The 19,143-nt window shown below is 41.1% G+C and overlaps 2 protein-coding genes across 7 annotated transcripts; one reads left to right on the forward strand and one right to left on the reverse strand.

The window, feature by feature from the left end:
- dnajc14 (DnaJ (Hsp40) homolog, subfamily C, member 14) lies at nucleotides 1-9,188 on the reverse strand. Of its 2 annotated transcripts, XM_039798665.1 has the most exons (8): nucleotides 9,050-9,167; nucleotides 8,193-8,205; nucleotides 5,924-7,351; nucleotides 5,691-5,797; nucleotides 5,047-5,166; nucleotides 4,747-4,907; nucleotides 4,440-4,542; nucleotides 1-3,244 (listed from the first exon to the last, which is right to left on the reverse strand). In XM_039798665.1, the coding sequence occupies exons 3-8, from the start codon at nucleotides 7,133-7,135 to the stop codon at nucleotides 2,950-2,952; spliced, it is 1,998 nt and encodes a 665-aa protein (XP_039654599.1). In that variant the 5' UTR covers nucleotides 7,136-7,351; nucleotides 8,193-8,205; nucleotides 9,050-9,167; the 3' UTR covers nucleotides 1-2,949. The 2 variants fall into 2 exon arrangements, with proteins under 2 accessions (XP_039654599.1, XP_039654598.1); XM_039798664.1 differs by lacking the exon at nucleotides 8,193-8,205 and having other exon boundaries at nucleotides 9,050-9,188.
- Nucleotides 8,677-19,143, forward strand: nab2 (NGFI-A binding protein 2 (EGR1 binding protein 2)). Of its 5 annotated transcripts, none has more exons than XM_039798674.1 (8): nucleotides 8,677-8,999; nucleotides 11,223-11,325; nucleotides 11,625-12,529; nucleotides 12,722-12,855; nucleotides 14,279-14,330; nucleotides 14,504-14,618; nucleotides 14,754-14,939; nucleotides 17,383-19,142. In XM_039798674.1, exons 3-8 carry the CDS (start codon nucleotides 11,636-11,638, stop codon nucleotides 17,478-17,480), a joined length of 1,479 nt encoding a protein of 492 aa, XP_039654608.1. In that variant the 5' UTR covers nucleotides 8,677-8,999; nucleotides 11,223-11,325; nucleotides 11,625-11,635; the 3' UTR covers nucleotides 17,481-19,142. The 5 variants fall into 5 exon arrangements, with proteins under 5 accessions (XP_039654608.1, XP_039654609.1, XP_039654606.1 ...); XM_039798672.1 differs by lacking the exon at nucleotides 8,677-8,999 and adding an exon at nucleotides 10,590-11,008 and having other exon boundaries at nucleotides 11,588-12,529; XM_039798671.1 differs by lacking the exon at nucleotides 8,677-8,999 and adding an exon at nucleotides 10,591-11,008.

Here is a 19,143-nt window from a genome sequence, read left to right on the forward strand (position 1 = left end):
TATAGGAAATCCTCTTTATTTTGAAAACCAGAGAAAGCGGGGGAAAAGAAACCCAACAGTGATATTTTAAAACTGTTTTGCCAGCCAGGGAACTCGCCTCATAATTCCCTCAAAGAAAAAACCCTGATTGTCTGTCTGATTATTTATTTTTTTGCAATACTTCTGCATATTCTGTTAAAAGCTGGAGAAGGAAAAAGAAATCTGAAGTGTTGGCTCTTTCATCGACCTCTTGGACTTCAACCTGCTACCTTAACGTACAGCACAGAACATTCTCAAGTCAAGGTGGACGTGTGGGAAAACAAAGCACTCTGCTCAACGTGGGTATAGCTGTTAATCCAGTTTTCCAGACAGGGCTGAATCAGATATTTGATGATCTGAAGAAAACAACTTAGATAATAAAGGCCCAAATATGTATGTAAGATGAGAAATGACAGGTAATAAAAAAATTAAAAACATCAAATTAACCTAATTTGTGAATGAAATATTTGATCAAAGTCAATTTTAGTTTTCTGATTATCACACAGTTGCCGACCTGAATCCTGCCCAATTGAAAAAAATATTTTAAGGCCTCATAGTTCTGTCCGAACCTTTCTTTATACTATCAAATGGTTTTTCACCAGAATGAAAAATAAATCCAGATTTATTTTTACATTTTCAGTTGGTTTCATTTAAAAGGGCCCTTTTTAGTTGACAACTCAAACCGTGGCTGGAGAACTGGTCAAATGCATACAAGAGAAAAGCTATTTTGACAGATTAAAAACAAACATGGCAAACTTAATGACCTGCTTCAATGAGCTCAAACATTTGCATCAAAGGTTCCTCTTTTCAAGCTACCAGACAAACCTGCATTATGAAGTACAAATACAGAAGATAGTTCTGATACTTGGGTTTCCCAGAGTGACGGACGTGGACTTAAATGTGTTTTTTCATTGAAATTGTTCTCACTCATTTAACATTCAGTTTCTACCAAAAAATAATCTTAATTGCAAATGAGCCGTTATCTTAGCAAGCTACACCTCCTACGCAGCTGCAGGAGTCTGGTTAGGCTGAATCGCTCTGATGTTATTACAGTTGTGGGTGTGCAAATTAACACAAAAAAAACATTGAACGTGGTACTTTTCATCATCAACTGTCAATATAAAAAAATAGCCTTTATCAAATGCCTTATCACACATTGCCATTTCACTACACTCACACTGTAAACAACAGCTGTTTTCTTAACTTATGAACATTAAATTATTTCTATGTAAGAACCATGTCAAGAAACAAAACCCCAAATACAACCAATTATTTTTCTGACCCCTTCATGTTTTTACATACTGTACAGTAGTAACACAGGGGAATCAGCTGTTTAGCTTTAGCGTTTCTGTGACTTTGACATTTTGAAAGCTGACCCACGTCCAGGTGGCAGTATTAACCAGAAGAATACACCAGTTTATATCTGCAAAACTTTAAGAGTCCGATGATTCGTTTCTTTAATTGGTGACAGTCAATGACAGATCAGTGATGTAGAAGGCACGTCTTAACATGCTCCGAAACATCTTTGCTGGCATAAAATGGTACTCTACAACAAGTGAGACCCTGATCAAAACGGTTTACTTTTCAGTAGCAGCATGAACGACTACGCAAATCAACTATATGAAACTAACACATTGCAAACGCGTGCCGTTTTCAGTTGGTAATGAACAAATTAAAAGTAACAATGTTGATTTGACAGCATTCGAGTTTTGTGCAGGTCAGGCTTGCTTCAGTATATGTAAATTAGCACACTTTATGATATAAAATGACTCAAACGGCGGTTACGCTTTGTAAATGAGTTTAACTGTGACCACCGTTTTAATGTTGTGTGGTTACACAGTCAGTCAATCAACAGGGGGCATCAATTGTATGTGGACATCAAAACAGCAATTCCTCCCTGGCGAAGAAAAAGATCAGCATTTCAAAATGTCAACGCGTCAAGTTTTAAAGTTTTGAGAATTTATCAAAGCAGTTGAGCTGGGGTTCGGTATTACAGAAACATAACTGAACTCATTCCTGCTGTTAGATTTTAAACCCTAATAACAACGTCAATCTGGAGCTGAAACTAACAGCAGGCAAATTTAACATGTTTGAAACTGTTGATCCTAGAACAAAAACACTTATCATTTTCACTTATTCTGGTCCAGATTTTACATCTTGACCGTCTCCTCTCTGGCTCAGTGGCTTTTGAAAACAGAGGTTAACAAATGCACTAATTCTGCACAAATGGCCAACTCTTCATATAGTAATAACTTTGAAAGGATGCGTTTAGTTTCTCTAACCACTGAAACTGAACTTTGAGTGCACTTCTAGCAGTTCAGAGGTTTTGGGTTTAACTGGTTTCAAATCATTCTTGAAATACGGTGGGCGAGGTGCAGATCTAACACGAGTACACTGACGCAGTGAAGTCGCCCAGATCATTATCTTCTTCGTGTTAATTATGGGGATCCTCTCTCTTCAAGTGTCACTCTGTCTGGAACCAACGTCTTAAACTTAAGCTTATACAAAACATTAAAAACAAAAGTGAAGAAAAAAAAAAAAAAAAGTGTTAAAACACAGGTGAATAAATCATGCTTTGCAGGATTTGGCAGGAAATTATGAAAAGGAAAACGTTTCATTACAGCATCCCGATAAGGATTTCAATGCCAAGGCTACAGTCGTCTTGAAGACCAACAGAACAACAAGGTGAAATGAGAGGTAAAGCACCATCACCTCTTCAACCCTCCTTCAATACTTGTTTAGACAACAGGCTCCTCTTAATGATCCCGTCTTTCTCTCTCTCTCTCTCACCTCTGGCTCATCGGACCTTAACCACATGAATTATCTCGAGTTCAGATCTTGGCGGGCCGACGGGGAGCCGAGAGACAAACATGGCCGTTATTTATTGTGTCCCTGTGTTGTTATGTTGATACGCTGAGAGGTCAACGGACTTCACCTCTGGAAGGGTTTGCGGACCTTCTTCCTCCTTCGGGGGGGTTTGCCACTTTCAGCCCATGTCTCACTGGACTCTGGCCGCTGACCCCCCGGCATGTAGAAACCTGTCTGGCTCGGGGGAGGGGAGAACGGGGGCGCTCCGGCACCAGGGGGCTGCTGATGGGGGGGACCTGAGGGGAAAAATCCCCCATTGGCAGCCATGTCGTTAGGAGGTCCTCCCTTGAAGATGCGGTTGAAGAAGTCCTGCAAATCTGCAGGGTTGGTCGGACTTGGGGCGTGCTCTGAGGGTGTCCTGAAAGTGAAAGTTTGAAAGTTCAGAGCTCCTTTGAGCCTTGAAGGATGGTCTTTTTGGCTTTTATAGATGGTCACGATGCCACGTCGTGGCAACAGCATGAGCAGAATAAATGATGTCCAATTGTAAAGAGCATTAGGGTTAGGATGATAATCTATTTGAACATAAAGTATATTAAAAACAGTATAGTTTTTTTTTTTCAATGCACCACACACACACATTAGGATTCTTGGAAATGCATTAATCACAGACAGTGTAAAGTGTTTTGTCAGCAGAGACCGAAAAACAAATGAAAGAAGATGGAAAAAATTGTTGTTATATTTCCATGTTTTAACTCATTTTTGAAGTTGTATAAGAGTTGTCTGGTTAAACTGTTAACTGTGTCCTAATTTTGTTTTAGCAGTTGAGATAGCATATACTGCAACACTTTACATTTTCATAGCACCCCGTTTCTAAAAGGAGGACTCCTTAAGTCTCCCACTGGTATTTGCTTCATATTTTCAAACAGCAGAACTATGGCAGATGTTCCAGATAGAGCTGTAATCAGGCCCGAAAAGGCCCGAGCAGTACATTCTGATTGACAGCTTTTTAAAAGCCCGAACCCGTTTACAGCCCGACTGTACAAAAGGCCGTCTATCAGCAGTCAGAGTGTCGGAGAATAGCGCGGACACGCGCTTCACACCGCGAGCGGGCACACGCACCACTCGGCGGAAAAGGGAGAGAAAGAAAAAAAGAGACCGCGCCGCACGCACACAGCTCCTTTGTCTTTCTTAAAAAATGAGTCATTTATACATGTTTTAACATCATTTATTCATCACTAACGGAGGCTATAGGCCACTTGGAAGTTGCAACAAAGAAACAGGCTAAGTCCTCCAGAGACCAGCCTCCGTTTCACCTCCTCAGGATCCATTTTCACGCTAATCGAAACGCATCAGCTGACCGCTCATTTACCATGCAACCCGAAGCGCAAGCCCGAGCCCGTGTAAAATAATAGAAATTAAGACCGAACCCGTCGGGTCCCGTCGGGTTTGGGCAAAGATCTTCAGCTCTAGTTCCAGATATGTAAAACTCACGAAACTATCTGCTAAAATCAGTGATGAGGCTAACTTGAGGCCTGAATAAAGGAGGAGGAGGAGGAGGAAATAGCACATGATTTAGCACCATGAAGCCACAACAAACCCTTGAAGGGACGTACCTGTGTCGTGTGGAGTTGCTGTTGTTCTTTGAACCAAAAGAGATGTGATAGGGCACACGGTGCGTGTCAGGAGAAATGCCGATTCTTTGGCAACCTGCCCACTCTGAAACATGATGGCATGACAGCAGCTTACATATACATTTAAATACGGTAAAACTTTGCTCTGAAGCTTTTCTATGACCCGCGAATCCAAGCGCTGAGTGAGCTGGAGACTGATAACATATGAGCTCATGCAAACTACACAACGTATTACTGTTCAGTTACTGATGAGGGGAGCAGATAATCTTCAGAAAAAGCTGACATTCACCTGTAATATCATACACTTTGCCATCCATACATGCAAAGTATGTGATACGTAGGCCCAACATGCTGGACTCGGCCCACAGGTCCCCCTCCTCAGCACTATGGCAGCGGTTGCACTCGGCACAGAACCGGGCCTCAGCAGGTTCACGATCCATCTCGAACCGCCTGCACAGACACAAAGGTCACGAAGGAAACACCAACTGTACTACTACATAAGACGTGATTCGGTTGTGTGTAATACATAATGCTTAACTCCAGTCTGAGGAAATGTTTGACACTGATTCCGTTGATATTAGCGACGTACTTGTGTTTGCCTTCACACTTGGTACACATCATGGTGTTCATGGCTTCCTTCAGGTCATCCTGCAGTTTAGTGAGAAACTCGTTCATCGACTTTGAGAGCTCGGTTGCTGCCATACGCTTCCTGCATGGGAAAGATACAGACCGATTGGTGATACATGAACATAACAGGCCTAAGGAGTCAACCTCACTCTAAATCACTGTACAATTTAATTACTTCAGAAAAAACACTGTTCGTCTTAAAACAACAGACTATGGATAGTTGCAGTCAATCTCTATTTACTATCACTGTTTTTTTATATATATATATATATATATATATATATATATATATATATATATATATATGACATTGTAGGAAACTTGAATTTTGTGCAAATAATGCAAGGACAGTGTCCACTGAGGGGCTCGTTCACTCTACTGTCTTTAACAAAAGGAGGATGAGAAAAATAAATAAAAAGTTAGAATATTCAATTCTAATAAACGGATGATAGAACTTTACAACTGCAGAAAAAAACTGATTGTTGTATTAATGTAACGGAAAAAAAGATTCTTTTAAAAACAGGCTACGAAATAAATGTATTTTTAACATACTTCGAGTTGTTTTTTGTTTTATTTTGCTTTTGAATTATATGTCCGTGTACTCACAACTCGTACTCTCGTCGTGTCTCTGGGTTACTGACAATATCCCAGGCAGCCCTCAGTACTTTGAACGCCTCTCCAGCACGGGGGTGTTTATTTTTGTCTGGATGGACCTGAAGAAGAAAGGACAGAGGAAAAGGTCATATGAGTAAAGGAGAAAAACTCCGCCTCCAATACAATTTGTTATTATTGTCATTAATGCAATAGCTGTGTTTTTCACCCAGACACTTCACACACACCTGGACAGCCAGCTGTCTGTAGGCCTTCTTCAGTTCAGCCTCAGTGGCATGCACCTCCACACCCAGCACTGTAAAAGGGTCGAGCTCGTCCTCTGGTACCTCAGCCAATGCCAGCAGTCTCTCCAGCTCCTGGCCTGGCTGGCTTCTCCCTGCCCTGCCGGGAGAGTCAGGGCTGGACGGTGGTACATGGCCATGCCTCCTGAACCTGCTTCGGACTGTCTCCAGCAGGGACACCACCCTCTTCCAAAACCTTGACTCCTGAAAAGCTGTCCAATAGTGTTTTCCCTTCTCTCCTCCAAAGCGAACCAACGCACCCTTTGCCCACTGGGAACCGAGAATAACCAAAGCACAGAAAAGTCTCAAAAAAGATAAGGCAGCTGTCTTCACCCACTTTACTAACCGAACAATTTTATCCACCAGGTCTGTTCCTGCGCATTTCGTCCATTTCAGAATCCGACTAGCATCTGCTTTCATTCCTGCTGTATCTGTGATCTTCACAAGGAGCTGATGCCCAAAGTTGTAAAGTTTCACCCCTCCAGCCTCCACACCAACTCCACAATTGTGAGTTAATGTGACAATAATCTCAATCATCATGTGGACGCAGGAGATGCACCAAAAGCTCAGAGACTCTGACAGCATCTCCTTGAAAGCTAGGACGAGCTGGTTGCCTGTCCGCCTGCGGCCTCGGTTCTGCTGATGGTGGTGGTGGTTACGTCTGCGGGTCTGCTTGTGCCGACCACCACTTGACATAACATTGCCTTTTTGAAGGGAGGAAAAAGCACTTTGACTGCTCTGCTCTGAAACTGACCCACTGCTCCTGAATCTGCATCTCCGCCCAGGTCCCACGTTCCTCCAACCAGACTCCCCGTTCATGTGCTGCTCCTTCGCAGCTTCATCCTCTTCTTGATTTATAACATGCGAGTTCTCATGCTCTGCAGTGTCATCATGCTCAAACCCATCTGAAGCCTCCTCAGTATCCTCTTTGGCCTCTGTAGATCCACAATACTCTGCTTCGCCAGCACCAGAGGCTGGTGGAGTGGCTGGATGTGGGGTGTCCTGAGATTTGGCTGTTTTGTCCCGCTCACAGTCATCATCAGTGGGCCTGGCCTCCCACTGACTAGCCTCGGTCACTAAGTTGGGATCACCATCAGGGATGTCCTCATCAGTGTCAGTAACCCAATCCATTTCCTTCTCAGCTGCTTCTCTCTCCATGTTGTTTACAGCTGTTTGATTGAAGCGCTGTGAAATTGGAATCTCATGGAAGACGATATCCTAGATCCATAATCTGTGGCAACATTTTCCCCAGGCTCTCATTATAAAAGTGAGACTGGGGGCTCCTGAGGGTCAGTCTCAGGTCCACCATATCAACATCCACTTCCAGGTGTCAAAAGGTTTTTACACACCTCACATCATGCATCAGGTTGTTATCTGAAAAGCAACAACACAGAGTTCATCGTACATCCACATTGTGTCATTTATATTAAAATGCAGGTTTTTAAACCTTTCAAAAAAACTAAAACGAAGGGGTGGCCACTATGATGATATACATTTTTCAACCATCAGAGACTTTGTCGTATTGTTTAAACCACGGTGGCTACTCTTTTAACATCTCTGGGTGTATTAGACCATTAATGATACTGGAAGTCCAGGCTTTGCATCAATTTGATAAAGGATCAATATCTTTATATATATATATATATATATATATATATATATATATATATATATATATATATGTGTGTGTGTGTGTGTGTCACAACAGACACTGACATCTGTGTTTTTTAGAACCTTAACGGTTTCTTAAATATATTTTTAAATACAAATTTTAAATACTGTATTTCAGTGCATATGAATCTAGCAATATGAAATTACATATACCACAATAAAAGATGTTATCCATACTGCACACCCTATAGAGCAGCAGAGCTGAAACAACTAATCAACTAACTGAATGGTTGATCAACAAAAAATTAACTGCCAAAAATAATCAATTGAATTAATCATTTAAGTTACTTATCAAACAAAAATGTCAAACATTCACTGGATCCAACTTCTCAAATGTTTTCTGTTTTATCTCATTGTGTACTAAACATCTTTGGGCTTGAACTGTTGGTCGAACAAAACAAGACAGAGACGTCACCTTGTGCTCTGGCCAACTGTGACATGCATGTTCACTATCTTCTGACATGCTACAGGCTTAACATTTAAAAAAACAACTGACAGATAAATCGATCATGGAAATAAATCAGTGATTAGTTGTTTTTTTTACCTTACACCTGCTGCTACCAGTATGAAGAGGAGATAAAGTGGAGTTAAATGTTTTGCCACGACCACAGAGGTCACCATGACTGTATAACAACACGGTTTTGGAGCTTTTCCTGAACAAATAAACTAAGAACGACTGAGTCATGTAGCTAAGTATCTCAACGTTACATGTAACGTTAATGTAGCTACTTGCTGTCCAATCGTTGCAGAAGTGAACATAAATCAAGAAACTCAAAATTAGCTTTTTACAAGTAAAATAGTGCAACACATTACATTCAGTTAACTAACGTTATATTAATTATGTTGTTTCCTGATTAAGTCAAAGAGGAACACGGTGTTTCTAGAAACTAGCTAGCTACACGAACAAACGTTTGGCACCGATAAAAACAGCCATTATAAGCCGGTCAATCTTGTCTGACAGACTCTTCTGATATTAATTTAACTTCGATAACATCATGACCAAATATTTTAAAGGCGGCTAATGTTAGCAGACAGCCAGAGTGTTAGCATGAAGAAGTAGCCAGCCAACAAGAGGACAGACAGACCCACAGGGGCTAAAATTAGCTTGCCTCTGGCTGGCTAACCTGACAACATTTCGACTAAATAAGGTCTCCACGGAAGATTAAACGACAGCACAGCAGCAACCCGTTATTAACGTATTTAGCTAGCAAACAGCCAACCGAGCAACTAACGATAATAACGGTTAGCTAATAACAGCAGCGAGCTGGACTAGCTAATACGGACGCCTGTTTCCCTTCCTGTGGGCTTTGACGAGAAAGCTAAGGCATGTTTTGGACACCGGACGAGCCCAGTAAGAAGGCAAATTATTTTTCATTAAAACAAACTAGATGTCATATATACCTCTCGTATAATTGTGTAACCTTGTTTGTTAACAGACAGCCAAGTGTCCGTGTTGTTTTTTTTAAGCCACTTCTTCTTCTCCTGCTCCTTTTCCTACTTTCTTCCCGTTTCTTCTTCCTCCTCCTCCCCCTTTTTCTTCTTCTGCGTGGTTTTCTGACGGTTAACAAACAACTCAGAAAACCGCTACTGCCACCCATTATTTGTTGGTATAGCTGATAATTAACAATAAACCTTTAAATTATTAAAATAGATTTTCCTTGATAAAAAATAGTATAGTAGTATCTTAGTTCACTCTATCCATCCTGTTAAATAAGCTATACCGTTTACCATAGCCCTTTACCCTTTTAATATATTGTAAAAATAAAAATAAAAAATACTATTCAATGTCCACATACTTGCTGAACTCAAAGCATCTTCTTTGAAGGCAAAGATTATGACAATTTCTCCAGTTCATATGTTTGACTTCCCACTCAGCCTGACCTTATCCTGCCAAAACTAAATCCTGACATGAATCAGGCAATCAAATTATTGTCCCATAAGAAAAGGATTTTGCAAGCTGAGACCAACACAACATACACATACACTGTAAGCTGTAAATACCTCCTTATGTATTCATTGAACATATATGGTCTATTTTTAGGATGCTATGTTCACCAGGATAGTGACAGGTGGATTTTACTGTTGTTATTGAAACTGGAAACCTGGCAACCCTAAAACTGCAAGTGAAGAATATGTGCACAATAAATATCCTACCACATGTGGCCACTCTGTGTGTGTGTGTGTGTTGTGGCACCTTAGGCAAATAGCATGATGGTTATTTTCATAATGAGCCCTGCTGTAAACCCATAGGAATATAATGTAGCAAATATGTGAATTAAAGGTGCAGGATGACGTGATTCAGGTATCAACAGTGCAGTAGCCTAGGCCCTAGGGCGTAATTTCGATTTCCCACTTTTCAAAATCCCGTTTGTGTCCCCCCCACTTTCAAATTCGTTTGATATTATTTTATTTATAAGTCTCGGTGATCTGCCCCTATTTTAAACAAAGTAAGACATATTTTTCTTATAAATAGTTTAGTACTATTTTTTTCTGGAATAATCTATAATTACGATCATCTTAATTATATGATGGTTTTTGTATCATCATAATCCCTAAACATATGTAGAAATGCAGGAAATGGGATTCAAATTTTTTTTGGCGGAGGACCCCCAGATCCCCTGTTTTGTGCCTGCCCCATTACACCATTTAGTAGGCTTATAGTGCAACACAATGGCTTACATTGGCAATACAAAACACCGTGAAACAGTAATATTTGCAGATGGTGATCCTGGATGTAGCCTATGGCAGAAGCTTAGAGATATTAAACATGTGAGATTCATCGATATTGTTGGCTAAATTTGAGCGAATTAGGCCTTTCAATTTGCAAAGAAATACCAGCATTAAAAAGAAAGTAGTGGAGAGGGCAAATGCGTTTCACCTGTACTTTTATAATAATTAACGACCACCCACTTCCTAAAAACTGCCCAGTAAAAAATCCACATCTGTCACATCTGTTAAGGCTATATTGTTCTCTAAATAGGCTAAGTCACTGTTGCTTGTTTAGGGGGTCTTTCACATTGCGAAACTCTGGGAACCCCCACCCGGCTTCTGCATAAAAAAAAATAAAAAAAATCTTGAAGACGCAGAGGGTTAATTTCAAGCTCCCACCACCACCACCCACATCTCCAATTTGAAAGCCGCCTCTCTACCGGGAGAGGAAGGCTCTTTTTCGGTCAGATGGCGTGCTGCAGTCCGCCCCCGTCATTCTCCAGCCCACACAGACAGGGCAGCCAGCAACCAATACGCTGCGCCGGAGGAAGATTTCTGCCAGAGATTTCAGACGACGTACGATACTCAAAGGGGATTTACTACGCCAATCTGAGCCGGGAAAGCTTTCGGCAATATACTGTAGGTAACAGGGTAAGCAACGAATAGGATAACAACTGCGATGTGTATTTGAGCAAGGAGTTTTCTGCGAACATCTGGCTCAGGGATAGGCTACTTAATTGCCTCCAGTCGGTGGTTTTATTTTAGCAGGAGCCAATAATCCAAGTGTTTCTACTTTAGTCTGATCTAAATGTAACGTGCTTTTGTTTGATTGATCAACCGAAATTAGTTTGTATTTCTTTATCAGTTTCACTCCGGGAGTAGCCTACCGACCTGTGACATCGGTGGTTTGGAGACACACCTTACCGTTTTTCCCGTCTCTGCACATCCGTCTACCTGACCAGAAGAAGGTAAGAGAGGTTTATGTGTACTTCACCATCAGTCATAAGCGCTACAAGGTGAAAATAGTTTGCATATGGAGGAAACTATTCTTTTCCAAAGCATGCATAAAGTTCCTATATTCATCTTTTTCTTTTTTAAATTAATGCTTCATAAAGATAGAAGAGTTTGGAACATGTACTAAATGCAGTCCAGATGACATTATAAATAGGCCTAATTTAATAATAATAAATAACATAATAAATAACTTGTACAGGATTTCTCCACCTACAGGTTCATGTCTTTCCTTTCTCCTGCCTAAACTTTCCAGAGCTGTGTGCCATGTCTCTGCCACGCACACTTGGGGAGTTGCAGCTCTATCGGGTGCTGCAGAGGGCCAACCTGCTGGCCTATTATGAAACCTTCATCCAGCAGGGTGGTGACGATGTGCAGCAGCTCTGTGAAGCAGCAGAGGAGGAGTTTCTGGAGATCATGGCACTAGTTGGCATGGCCACCAAGCCACTGCATGTGCGTAGGCTCCAGAAAGCCCTCCGAGACTGGGCAGCGAACCCTGCCCTTTTTAGCCAGCCCGTCTCTAACGTTCCTCTTGGGGGCATCCCACTGTTCAAAGTGGAGGGGACTGGCACTGGTGGATCAGCCGGCGGGCCCAGGAAGTCTTTGAGCAACGGGCAGCCGGAGTCACCGTGTGAAAGGGAAGATCGGGCGTGTCTTACTCCAATGCACAGTGGGAGTCCAAGAAGCCCTTGCTCCCAGGCCTCCCCACAGCCACCAGACACACACTACAGGGAAAAACTGTCCCCCATGGACCCACACTGGCTCAGCCCAGAGCCTGATGGGACATCTGGAGTAGACGAGGAGCCCCCCAGCCCACCTCTGCTGTCAACATGTCCTCCAGGTCCCTCCACATCTCCTAGCCCCTCTGTTTCTCTTGCCTCGTCGGCCCTGTCAGCCTGGCCCGGAGGACAGCTGGATGGGGAGACGGCAAGGGCTGTGGTGGAGAGCGTGGAGAGGCTCCTCAGGACCTTGCCCAGGTCCGATCCTGCAGAGTGGAAGACTCTGCTTAGGATGAACAAGAAGATGGCAAAGACTGTGGGACACATCTTCAAAATGGGGTCCCAAGATGTAAGCAAAGAAGAAGAGATCCGAAAGTACAGTCTCATCTATGGACGCTTTGACTCCAAGAGGAGAGAGGGGAAGCAACTCACACATCATGAGGTAAAAGCACCAAAGACAAGAACACTGATGAAGTGTTTGAATGTATCACGTCATGTTTCATACAATAGTCTGTTGCTAAAGTGCACATTGTAATCCAGAGGGCAGCTGTAAGATGTAAAAAGTGATTTTGTTATTGTCTGCATAATATTTTCAGTGGCTGTCCCTTTTTCACTTAGTGCTTTTCCTCCTCAGTTGATCATCAATGAAGCTGCAGCCCAGTTCTGTATGCGCGACAATGCCCTTTTGCTGAGACGGGTGGAGCTCTTTTCTTTGGCTCGGCAGGTGGCGAGAAAATGTGCCTACACCTCCACACTAAAGCATGCAAGGTATGGGGCTCTGCCTATAAAGAAGAGTGATCTGTTCACCAGCAACCAGTCAACAACATACCTGACACCTGCTGTGTCTTGATTTTTATCCTCTATCTCAAGAAACAAATCTGTTAGAGAATCAGGAAAATAGTCTTAATTTAAGTCCAGCCCCATGCACAGCAACATGGCAATTCTTAAAATACATTCAAGGTAGAGTAGCATCACATGTGGAATAAATACAATCACTAGCTGGACAAAAAAAACACTTATGATTCATCTTCCCACCATTGCATGCATTTTCTCAATGAACCTGGTTCAGACCACAGTGGGAATTAAACTCCAACCTCTGTAGTGTTAGTATAATGAGCTAACTTTGGAGCCACACAGGAATACATGAATCCTCACTGTGATAACTTGCACAAAACATTAATATAATCTTCAAGCTATGAAAGTAAATACCAGCAGTTTTTTTGAGCAGTTTTTCCTCATAATGACTTAATGGCAGAACGTAAAAACAAAGCACTAATGAAATTATTATAATAGATTAGATTTTGTGTGTGAAATGCCCTTTTTTAACAGTGTCTTAATTCCAGATATTATTTAATTTGTTTATATTTCCTTTGTCAAAAGATAAAGACCAAATACATGAATGCTATGACAAACGTTCCCCTTGTGCTCATTACCACATGGCATTCAAATATTTACAACATACATCCAAAAATATATTTGCATACAAATAATTCTGATGAATACATAGTTTATCGGAAAAGTACAGTTAAACTTATGTTCCAGGTCATTTAACAAGTTGAATTATTAAAGGTGCTCTAAGCGATGTTGGGTGACGGCACTTCTTGTTGACATTCGAAGTATTGTCAAACAAAACAGAGGCTAGCTCGCCCCTCCCTGCTCCTCATCCTGTCCCCTCCCCCTCCCTTCCATGCTTCTGCACACTAACACCCCAACCCCCACCCCCAAATCCTTCTTGTCGGTTATTGGCTGGAACACTCTTTGTTATGTTTCGTGGTGCTGGTTGGCGCAGTTTGTTTTTGCTGCCGTTTGTGGAGCCTGGGCTGTCTAGAGACCGCGTTTTTTTTACAGTGTGTTCAGGGGACAAGCAGCTAGCGGATAGTGAGGAGATGTTTGCTGTATGTGACAAAAAATGTTGCAGCCTAAAAAACGTGTGACATCGCTTAGAGCACCTTTAAGTTGTATTCAGTGTGACTTTTTGTCTCTTGCTGTATCTTATACAAAAACATGGGCTTGATTTGACAAAAGAAGGTCTTGAATCATTACTGGCTTTCAACTTCCAATATGCTAAGAAAGACATTGCAGTTGAAAACTCTGCAAAAATTACCCTAAAATTATTTTGGTCAAATTATTTGTTCCCGAGGTCAAGAACGAACTTTAATGTTCAATTGGCTCGACTGTTTTCCTCCTGCAGGACAAATACCGACGAGAATAGTGTACTGTGCCAGAAGAGAGCGAGACATGAGGTGAGTTTTTTAGAGGAGCGCTGCTGCCAGTAAACAATATTCAGTGTGACTTATTATCGATGAATGTGTGATTCTAACACACAACCTTGTGTGTAAACGTAGCCAAAGTTCAGGTCACTTATCAGTAGTTTGAAGTGGGCCATTAGCACTAAATTAACAGTGATATTTTTAAGGTCATCATGCCTGAGAGTGTGCCATCATTTCTCGGAGTGGAAGGCTCAGAGGGTTTGACGCAGAGGGCAGATGATGACAGCTTATCTGCAGAAAGCCTCGACAGTGTATCGCATGGTAAAGATTTTTTATTTTATTTTTGTCTGAGCTGTGAACTGGTCTTCAGATGATATCTACTCCAGACATTCTGTCTGTTTCTATAAGAATTTAGCATTTGAAGCCATTTACACTCAAATCTGTCTGTCCTGTTAGACATCGGCTCACAGTGCAACCAATCTCCATCCCCCCGTCCCCACACTGACACATCCAACCCTGCCAACTGGAGTCGCCATCTCATACAGCAAACGCTAATGGATGAAGGGTTGCGATTGGCTCGGATGGTATCACATGATCGGGCTGGCAAGATCAGCCTAGGGTCAGAACAAAATCACTCTACAGGTGACTTTTCCAATAATGACTTAACAATATGTGCTTAATAATGGACACAGAATAAAAGTCTATTATGCAATGTTGTCCAACTCTGTTCAGGTAAAGGAATAGTTTGACATTTTGGGAAATGCACTTACTTTACTTTTCTGGCAGAGAGTTCGTTGAGAAGATTGATACTACTTTTATATTTGAGCGGTAAATATCAGGCTACAGCCGCTTAGCTTAGCACGAAGACTGGATTCACAAATTAACATGCAATACCTTGTTTCTTTAATGTGTGCAAAAAACAAATTGTAATACATCGCAATTTGCCGTTTTACGGGGGGTTTATGTTTATGAGTTATTTCTAAGATGGAAGAAGTTATTTACTCTTGTTTTTGTAGAGAGTAAATAACTAACATATAACAACAATAGTGAGCTTTACAGGTAGATTTTGTTACCCTCGGACAGAGCCAGGCCAGCTGTTTCCCCATTTCCAATCTTTATGCTAAGCCAAGCTAACCAGCTGCTCGCGTTGCAAATTAAAAGTACAGACATGAGAGTGGTATCAATCTTTAATTTTCAGCAGGAAAGAAATAAACTGCAAAGCAATCTTATTTCCAAACTATCAATCTATTTCTTAAAGTTGGAATTTGAGGGGAATTGAAAGAGAGCAAGTTGATGTTGGGGTTCAATTGAAAATGACAGACAGAACTTTCCTAACCTTTCCTAGCAATGAATATTTCATAGCTCTACAGCTTGAACTGTAGTGAGTCACAATCTCTCTGAGGTGACGCCTCCCACCATGCACAGCTGAACTTCACCAGACTGTAAATCAGAAGGGATGAAAGTTAGAAGGGGAAACAGAAGGAGGTGTAGAGCGATATATAGAGAGGAAAAGAGTGAGAGAAGGAGGGTGGAGAGGAGGAGGAGGGTGTAACACTGTTGTAGCACTTCTTTAATACCCTGTTACTGTAGCTTTTTTTTCCTGATGCATCACAGCTTCTCACAGGAAAGAAAAAAAGCAAGTGATCTGGGCAAGTTAGTGGTTCTGGGCTGTGATAGCCAGTCGAAGAGATGAAGCAAGGAGAAGTAAGCCAGCAAAGATATGAGGGGGCGGGGAGGGAGGGAAGGGGGGGGATAGGAAGTACTCTGTGGGCGGTAGAATCGGACCCCCCCTCTCAGCAGCGACTGACGTCAGAGTGTGTTAGGTGCGTGGGCTGAAGGGCGGGATGGATGGGGCGTGGGGGCGAAGTAGTGGGAGGTAATTGGAGGGGCGTTGCATTGACTCACCAAGCGACAGTGTATAAAAATAAAACCTGTGGGCAGGGAAATGGCACAGTCTTTTTTATACATCTTCTACTTCTACCAAAAGGACTGCGGAAATAAAAAAAAAATGGCATATGTTTCATCTCTGACGTCGATCTCTCTCACTCAGTCTTGTTTTTTTGTCTTCTCACTCATTCAAGTTTCCTTCGTCTGTTTCTCTCATTAATCAGAACTTTCTTGCACTTCCTCTCAACGTCACTGTTTTCTTCCATAACTCATCTTCCGTCATATCGTCAAGATATCATTTCTCATACGTCATTTTAAGATTTACATCATGAATTCAAATCAAAACCACATGTATTTTTCCACTGATGTTATATGGAATATGTGCTATTACATTTGTGTTATCACAAATTAAATTCTTCATACTGCTTGCTGTTATATCACATGGACCCAGAGGGTTTCTTATTGAGCAAATCCATAAATGAATATTCATTGACTTGGGAAACACTTTTAGTGCTATTTACATTCTCACCTTCTCTTGCAAGCTAATGAATGCACATCAGAGTTAATTGTTTCAATATTAATACACAATGAACAGCAACTTTTGTTTGCTTTATTTATGTGTCTTGTTCACTTGATTTGTTGACTGCATCACTACCGTATCACCAGCCCCAAACTAATTAAACTTATAATACTGGAGACTTTGTTATTCAGCAACTTGGGTTGGTCATATAGTACAAACCATGATGACTTCACTGCACGTGGGAGAGTTTCTCGCTGAATTCCCCAAACTATTATTCAAAGGTCTCAAAACACTGGTTGCATCTTGATTACTGTGACTCCTAACTTATATTTATCCTTTGCCTCGGTATTATAATAACTAGCTGTTCAGTCATTGTACAACTATGTGCTGTTCATCTTGCAAAAGCGTTATGCAAAGTGTTATCCAAAAACACATAAAGCTGAGACGTATTTTATTTCCCTTTAATTTCCCAGTTGATTGACACAGCACACAGTAGATTTACAGTAGATGTTACAGACTAAGTAAATACATTCATGGCCTAAATGCCACTTTGCTTCAGTCTAGAATTGCTGTTAGTGCTCTTTATATACTTTTAATTTGTTCTCTAGTATTTGTTCTTTAAGTGACTAAGTGAATTTTCATATCAGTTCTTATCTTAAACTTTACCTCTCTCCATAGACCATGACAGTAAAGTTGAGAGGCGGAGCTCGATAACAGTGTGCAGGAGCAGCAGCCCTTGCATCACCAAAGACGACTCTAATCATCGTGGGAAATGAAAATGCTCAGCTTTTGTCAGGGAACTTGTCCTCAGGCCTGCCACTAAACTCCGCTCAGAGTCTGCAACACAGGCTGCTATTGACACTGACTGATCTGATGAGGAGAAGACTCTTATCGACTTCAAAATCAATACAGTAATTATCTGAATTTACCAGCGACTGACATCATAAACCTGCAGTGACATCTGAACAATGACATTGTGGATCAAAAATGTTTTGAATTCAATGCAGATTTTAGCTGATAGTGGAAAATGTACTGATTTTATCAGGACAAACCTGATATTTTGTTAAGTCAGATTATTGTGAGAAGTGCCGTGTGTTGAGAGTGCCACCTGTTTTAGAAGAAATGGGCTCGACACAGCAGGGGGCACTGCAACTTTGGAAATTGTCTCTCTCATCTTACTCCAGTATCATACTGTAGTTCTGTAAAGGAAATTTGGTTTCAATAGGAAGACTTTTATCTACATTTTCAGAAAGTTACAATCTAAAAACAGTATGATGACATTCTCAGCAGCTCCTCACCCTCAGGAAAAAAATTGATGTTTTGAAGTCAGTGTATTCTTTAGGATTCAAAGATGAAGATAAATAAAGTCCACATAGATGGATTAGTAAAAACTAAAAAAAGGAGGAAAGTGTGGCACGTTAATCTAGATTTCCCAGAGCGTACAGACAAAACGCCGTCAGGCTCAGAGGCCTTTTGTCCTTTGCTGCATCGTCTGCAGGCATGCTTACTGTAAGTTTATGAGATATAGAGCCGCAGGTCTTCATCATCCCCTCCTTCACATCTTTCTGTAATATTTTGCACAAGTGGCTGATGTGGTGTTTTGTAAAAAAATGATACATCAGGCTTTTCATTATCTTTAATTATGTGCAAAATGTACTGAGAACACCTTTTCTAAACATGATGTTAAGAACACTGATGCTTTTACGATTTCCAGTCCACAGTTAACTTTTCAGTTGCCACTCTCTACACATCAGGTTTTCAGGGTCAGCTATAGGGTCTTGCTCCAGGGCTCTTCAGCAGGGAGGATGCTTGCTGTCATCAGCTGCTCTTCCCTCTCATCGCGAGACTGCATTCAAAATATATATGCGAGATTTAGATAATTTAAAAAACATTTATCACAGAACTTTTAGAAAATGATAAGTGGTGGGGATAAGCGTAGATTTTTTAATGCGATTTTATTTAGGTGTAGCGAAAAGATATGGCAGCGTGTTTTTGGGATGATTTCTGTAGTCTTAATTAGGTGAACTTTATTTCAGTTTCCCTCTTCTGTCTTTTGAGACTTATAGTTAATTAGGGTGACTAATCTTTCTGTACCTTCTAGGCTTTAGAAAAAGAAAAAAAAACACATGCAGAGGTTTACAGAAAGAAGTCTCATGGTGCTTGACTCTTGATACAGCAGCTCCTACAAGTTCTGTAAGTCTATCTGTTTAAAATTGTTAAAATGTTTTCAGACTTCATGTAATGACAAGGCTCGTGTTGAAAATGCATTTTTGTATACTTAACCACAGAGTATGTCAGTGAGGTAGCTTGCTGTGCATCAGTTACACCTGCCTGTCTCTTGAGCATTAGTAACCTCAGTTTATTATGTTGCAAAACAGATTATTTATTTTGTTACATCTCAATAAATGTTATTTTATTGCCTAAAGCCAGTGTGCTGCA

The sequence above is a fragment of the Perca fluviatilis genome, chromosome 4, assembly GCF_010015445.1.
Source record: "Perca fluviatilis chromosome 4, GENO_Pfluv_1.0, whole genome shotgun sequence".
Lineage (NCBI taxonomy): Eukaryota > Metazoa > Chordata > Actinopteri > Perciformes > Percidae > Perca > Perca fluviatilis.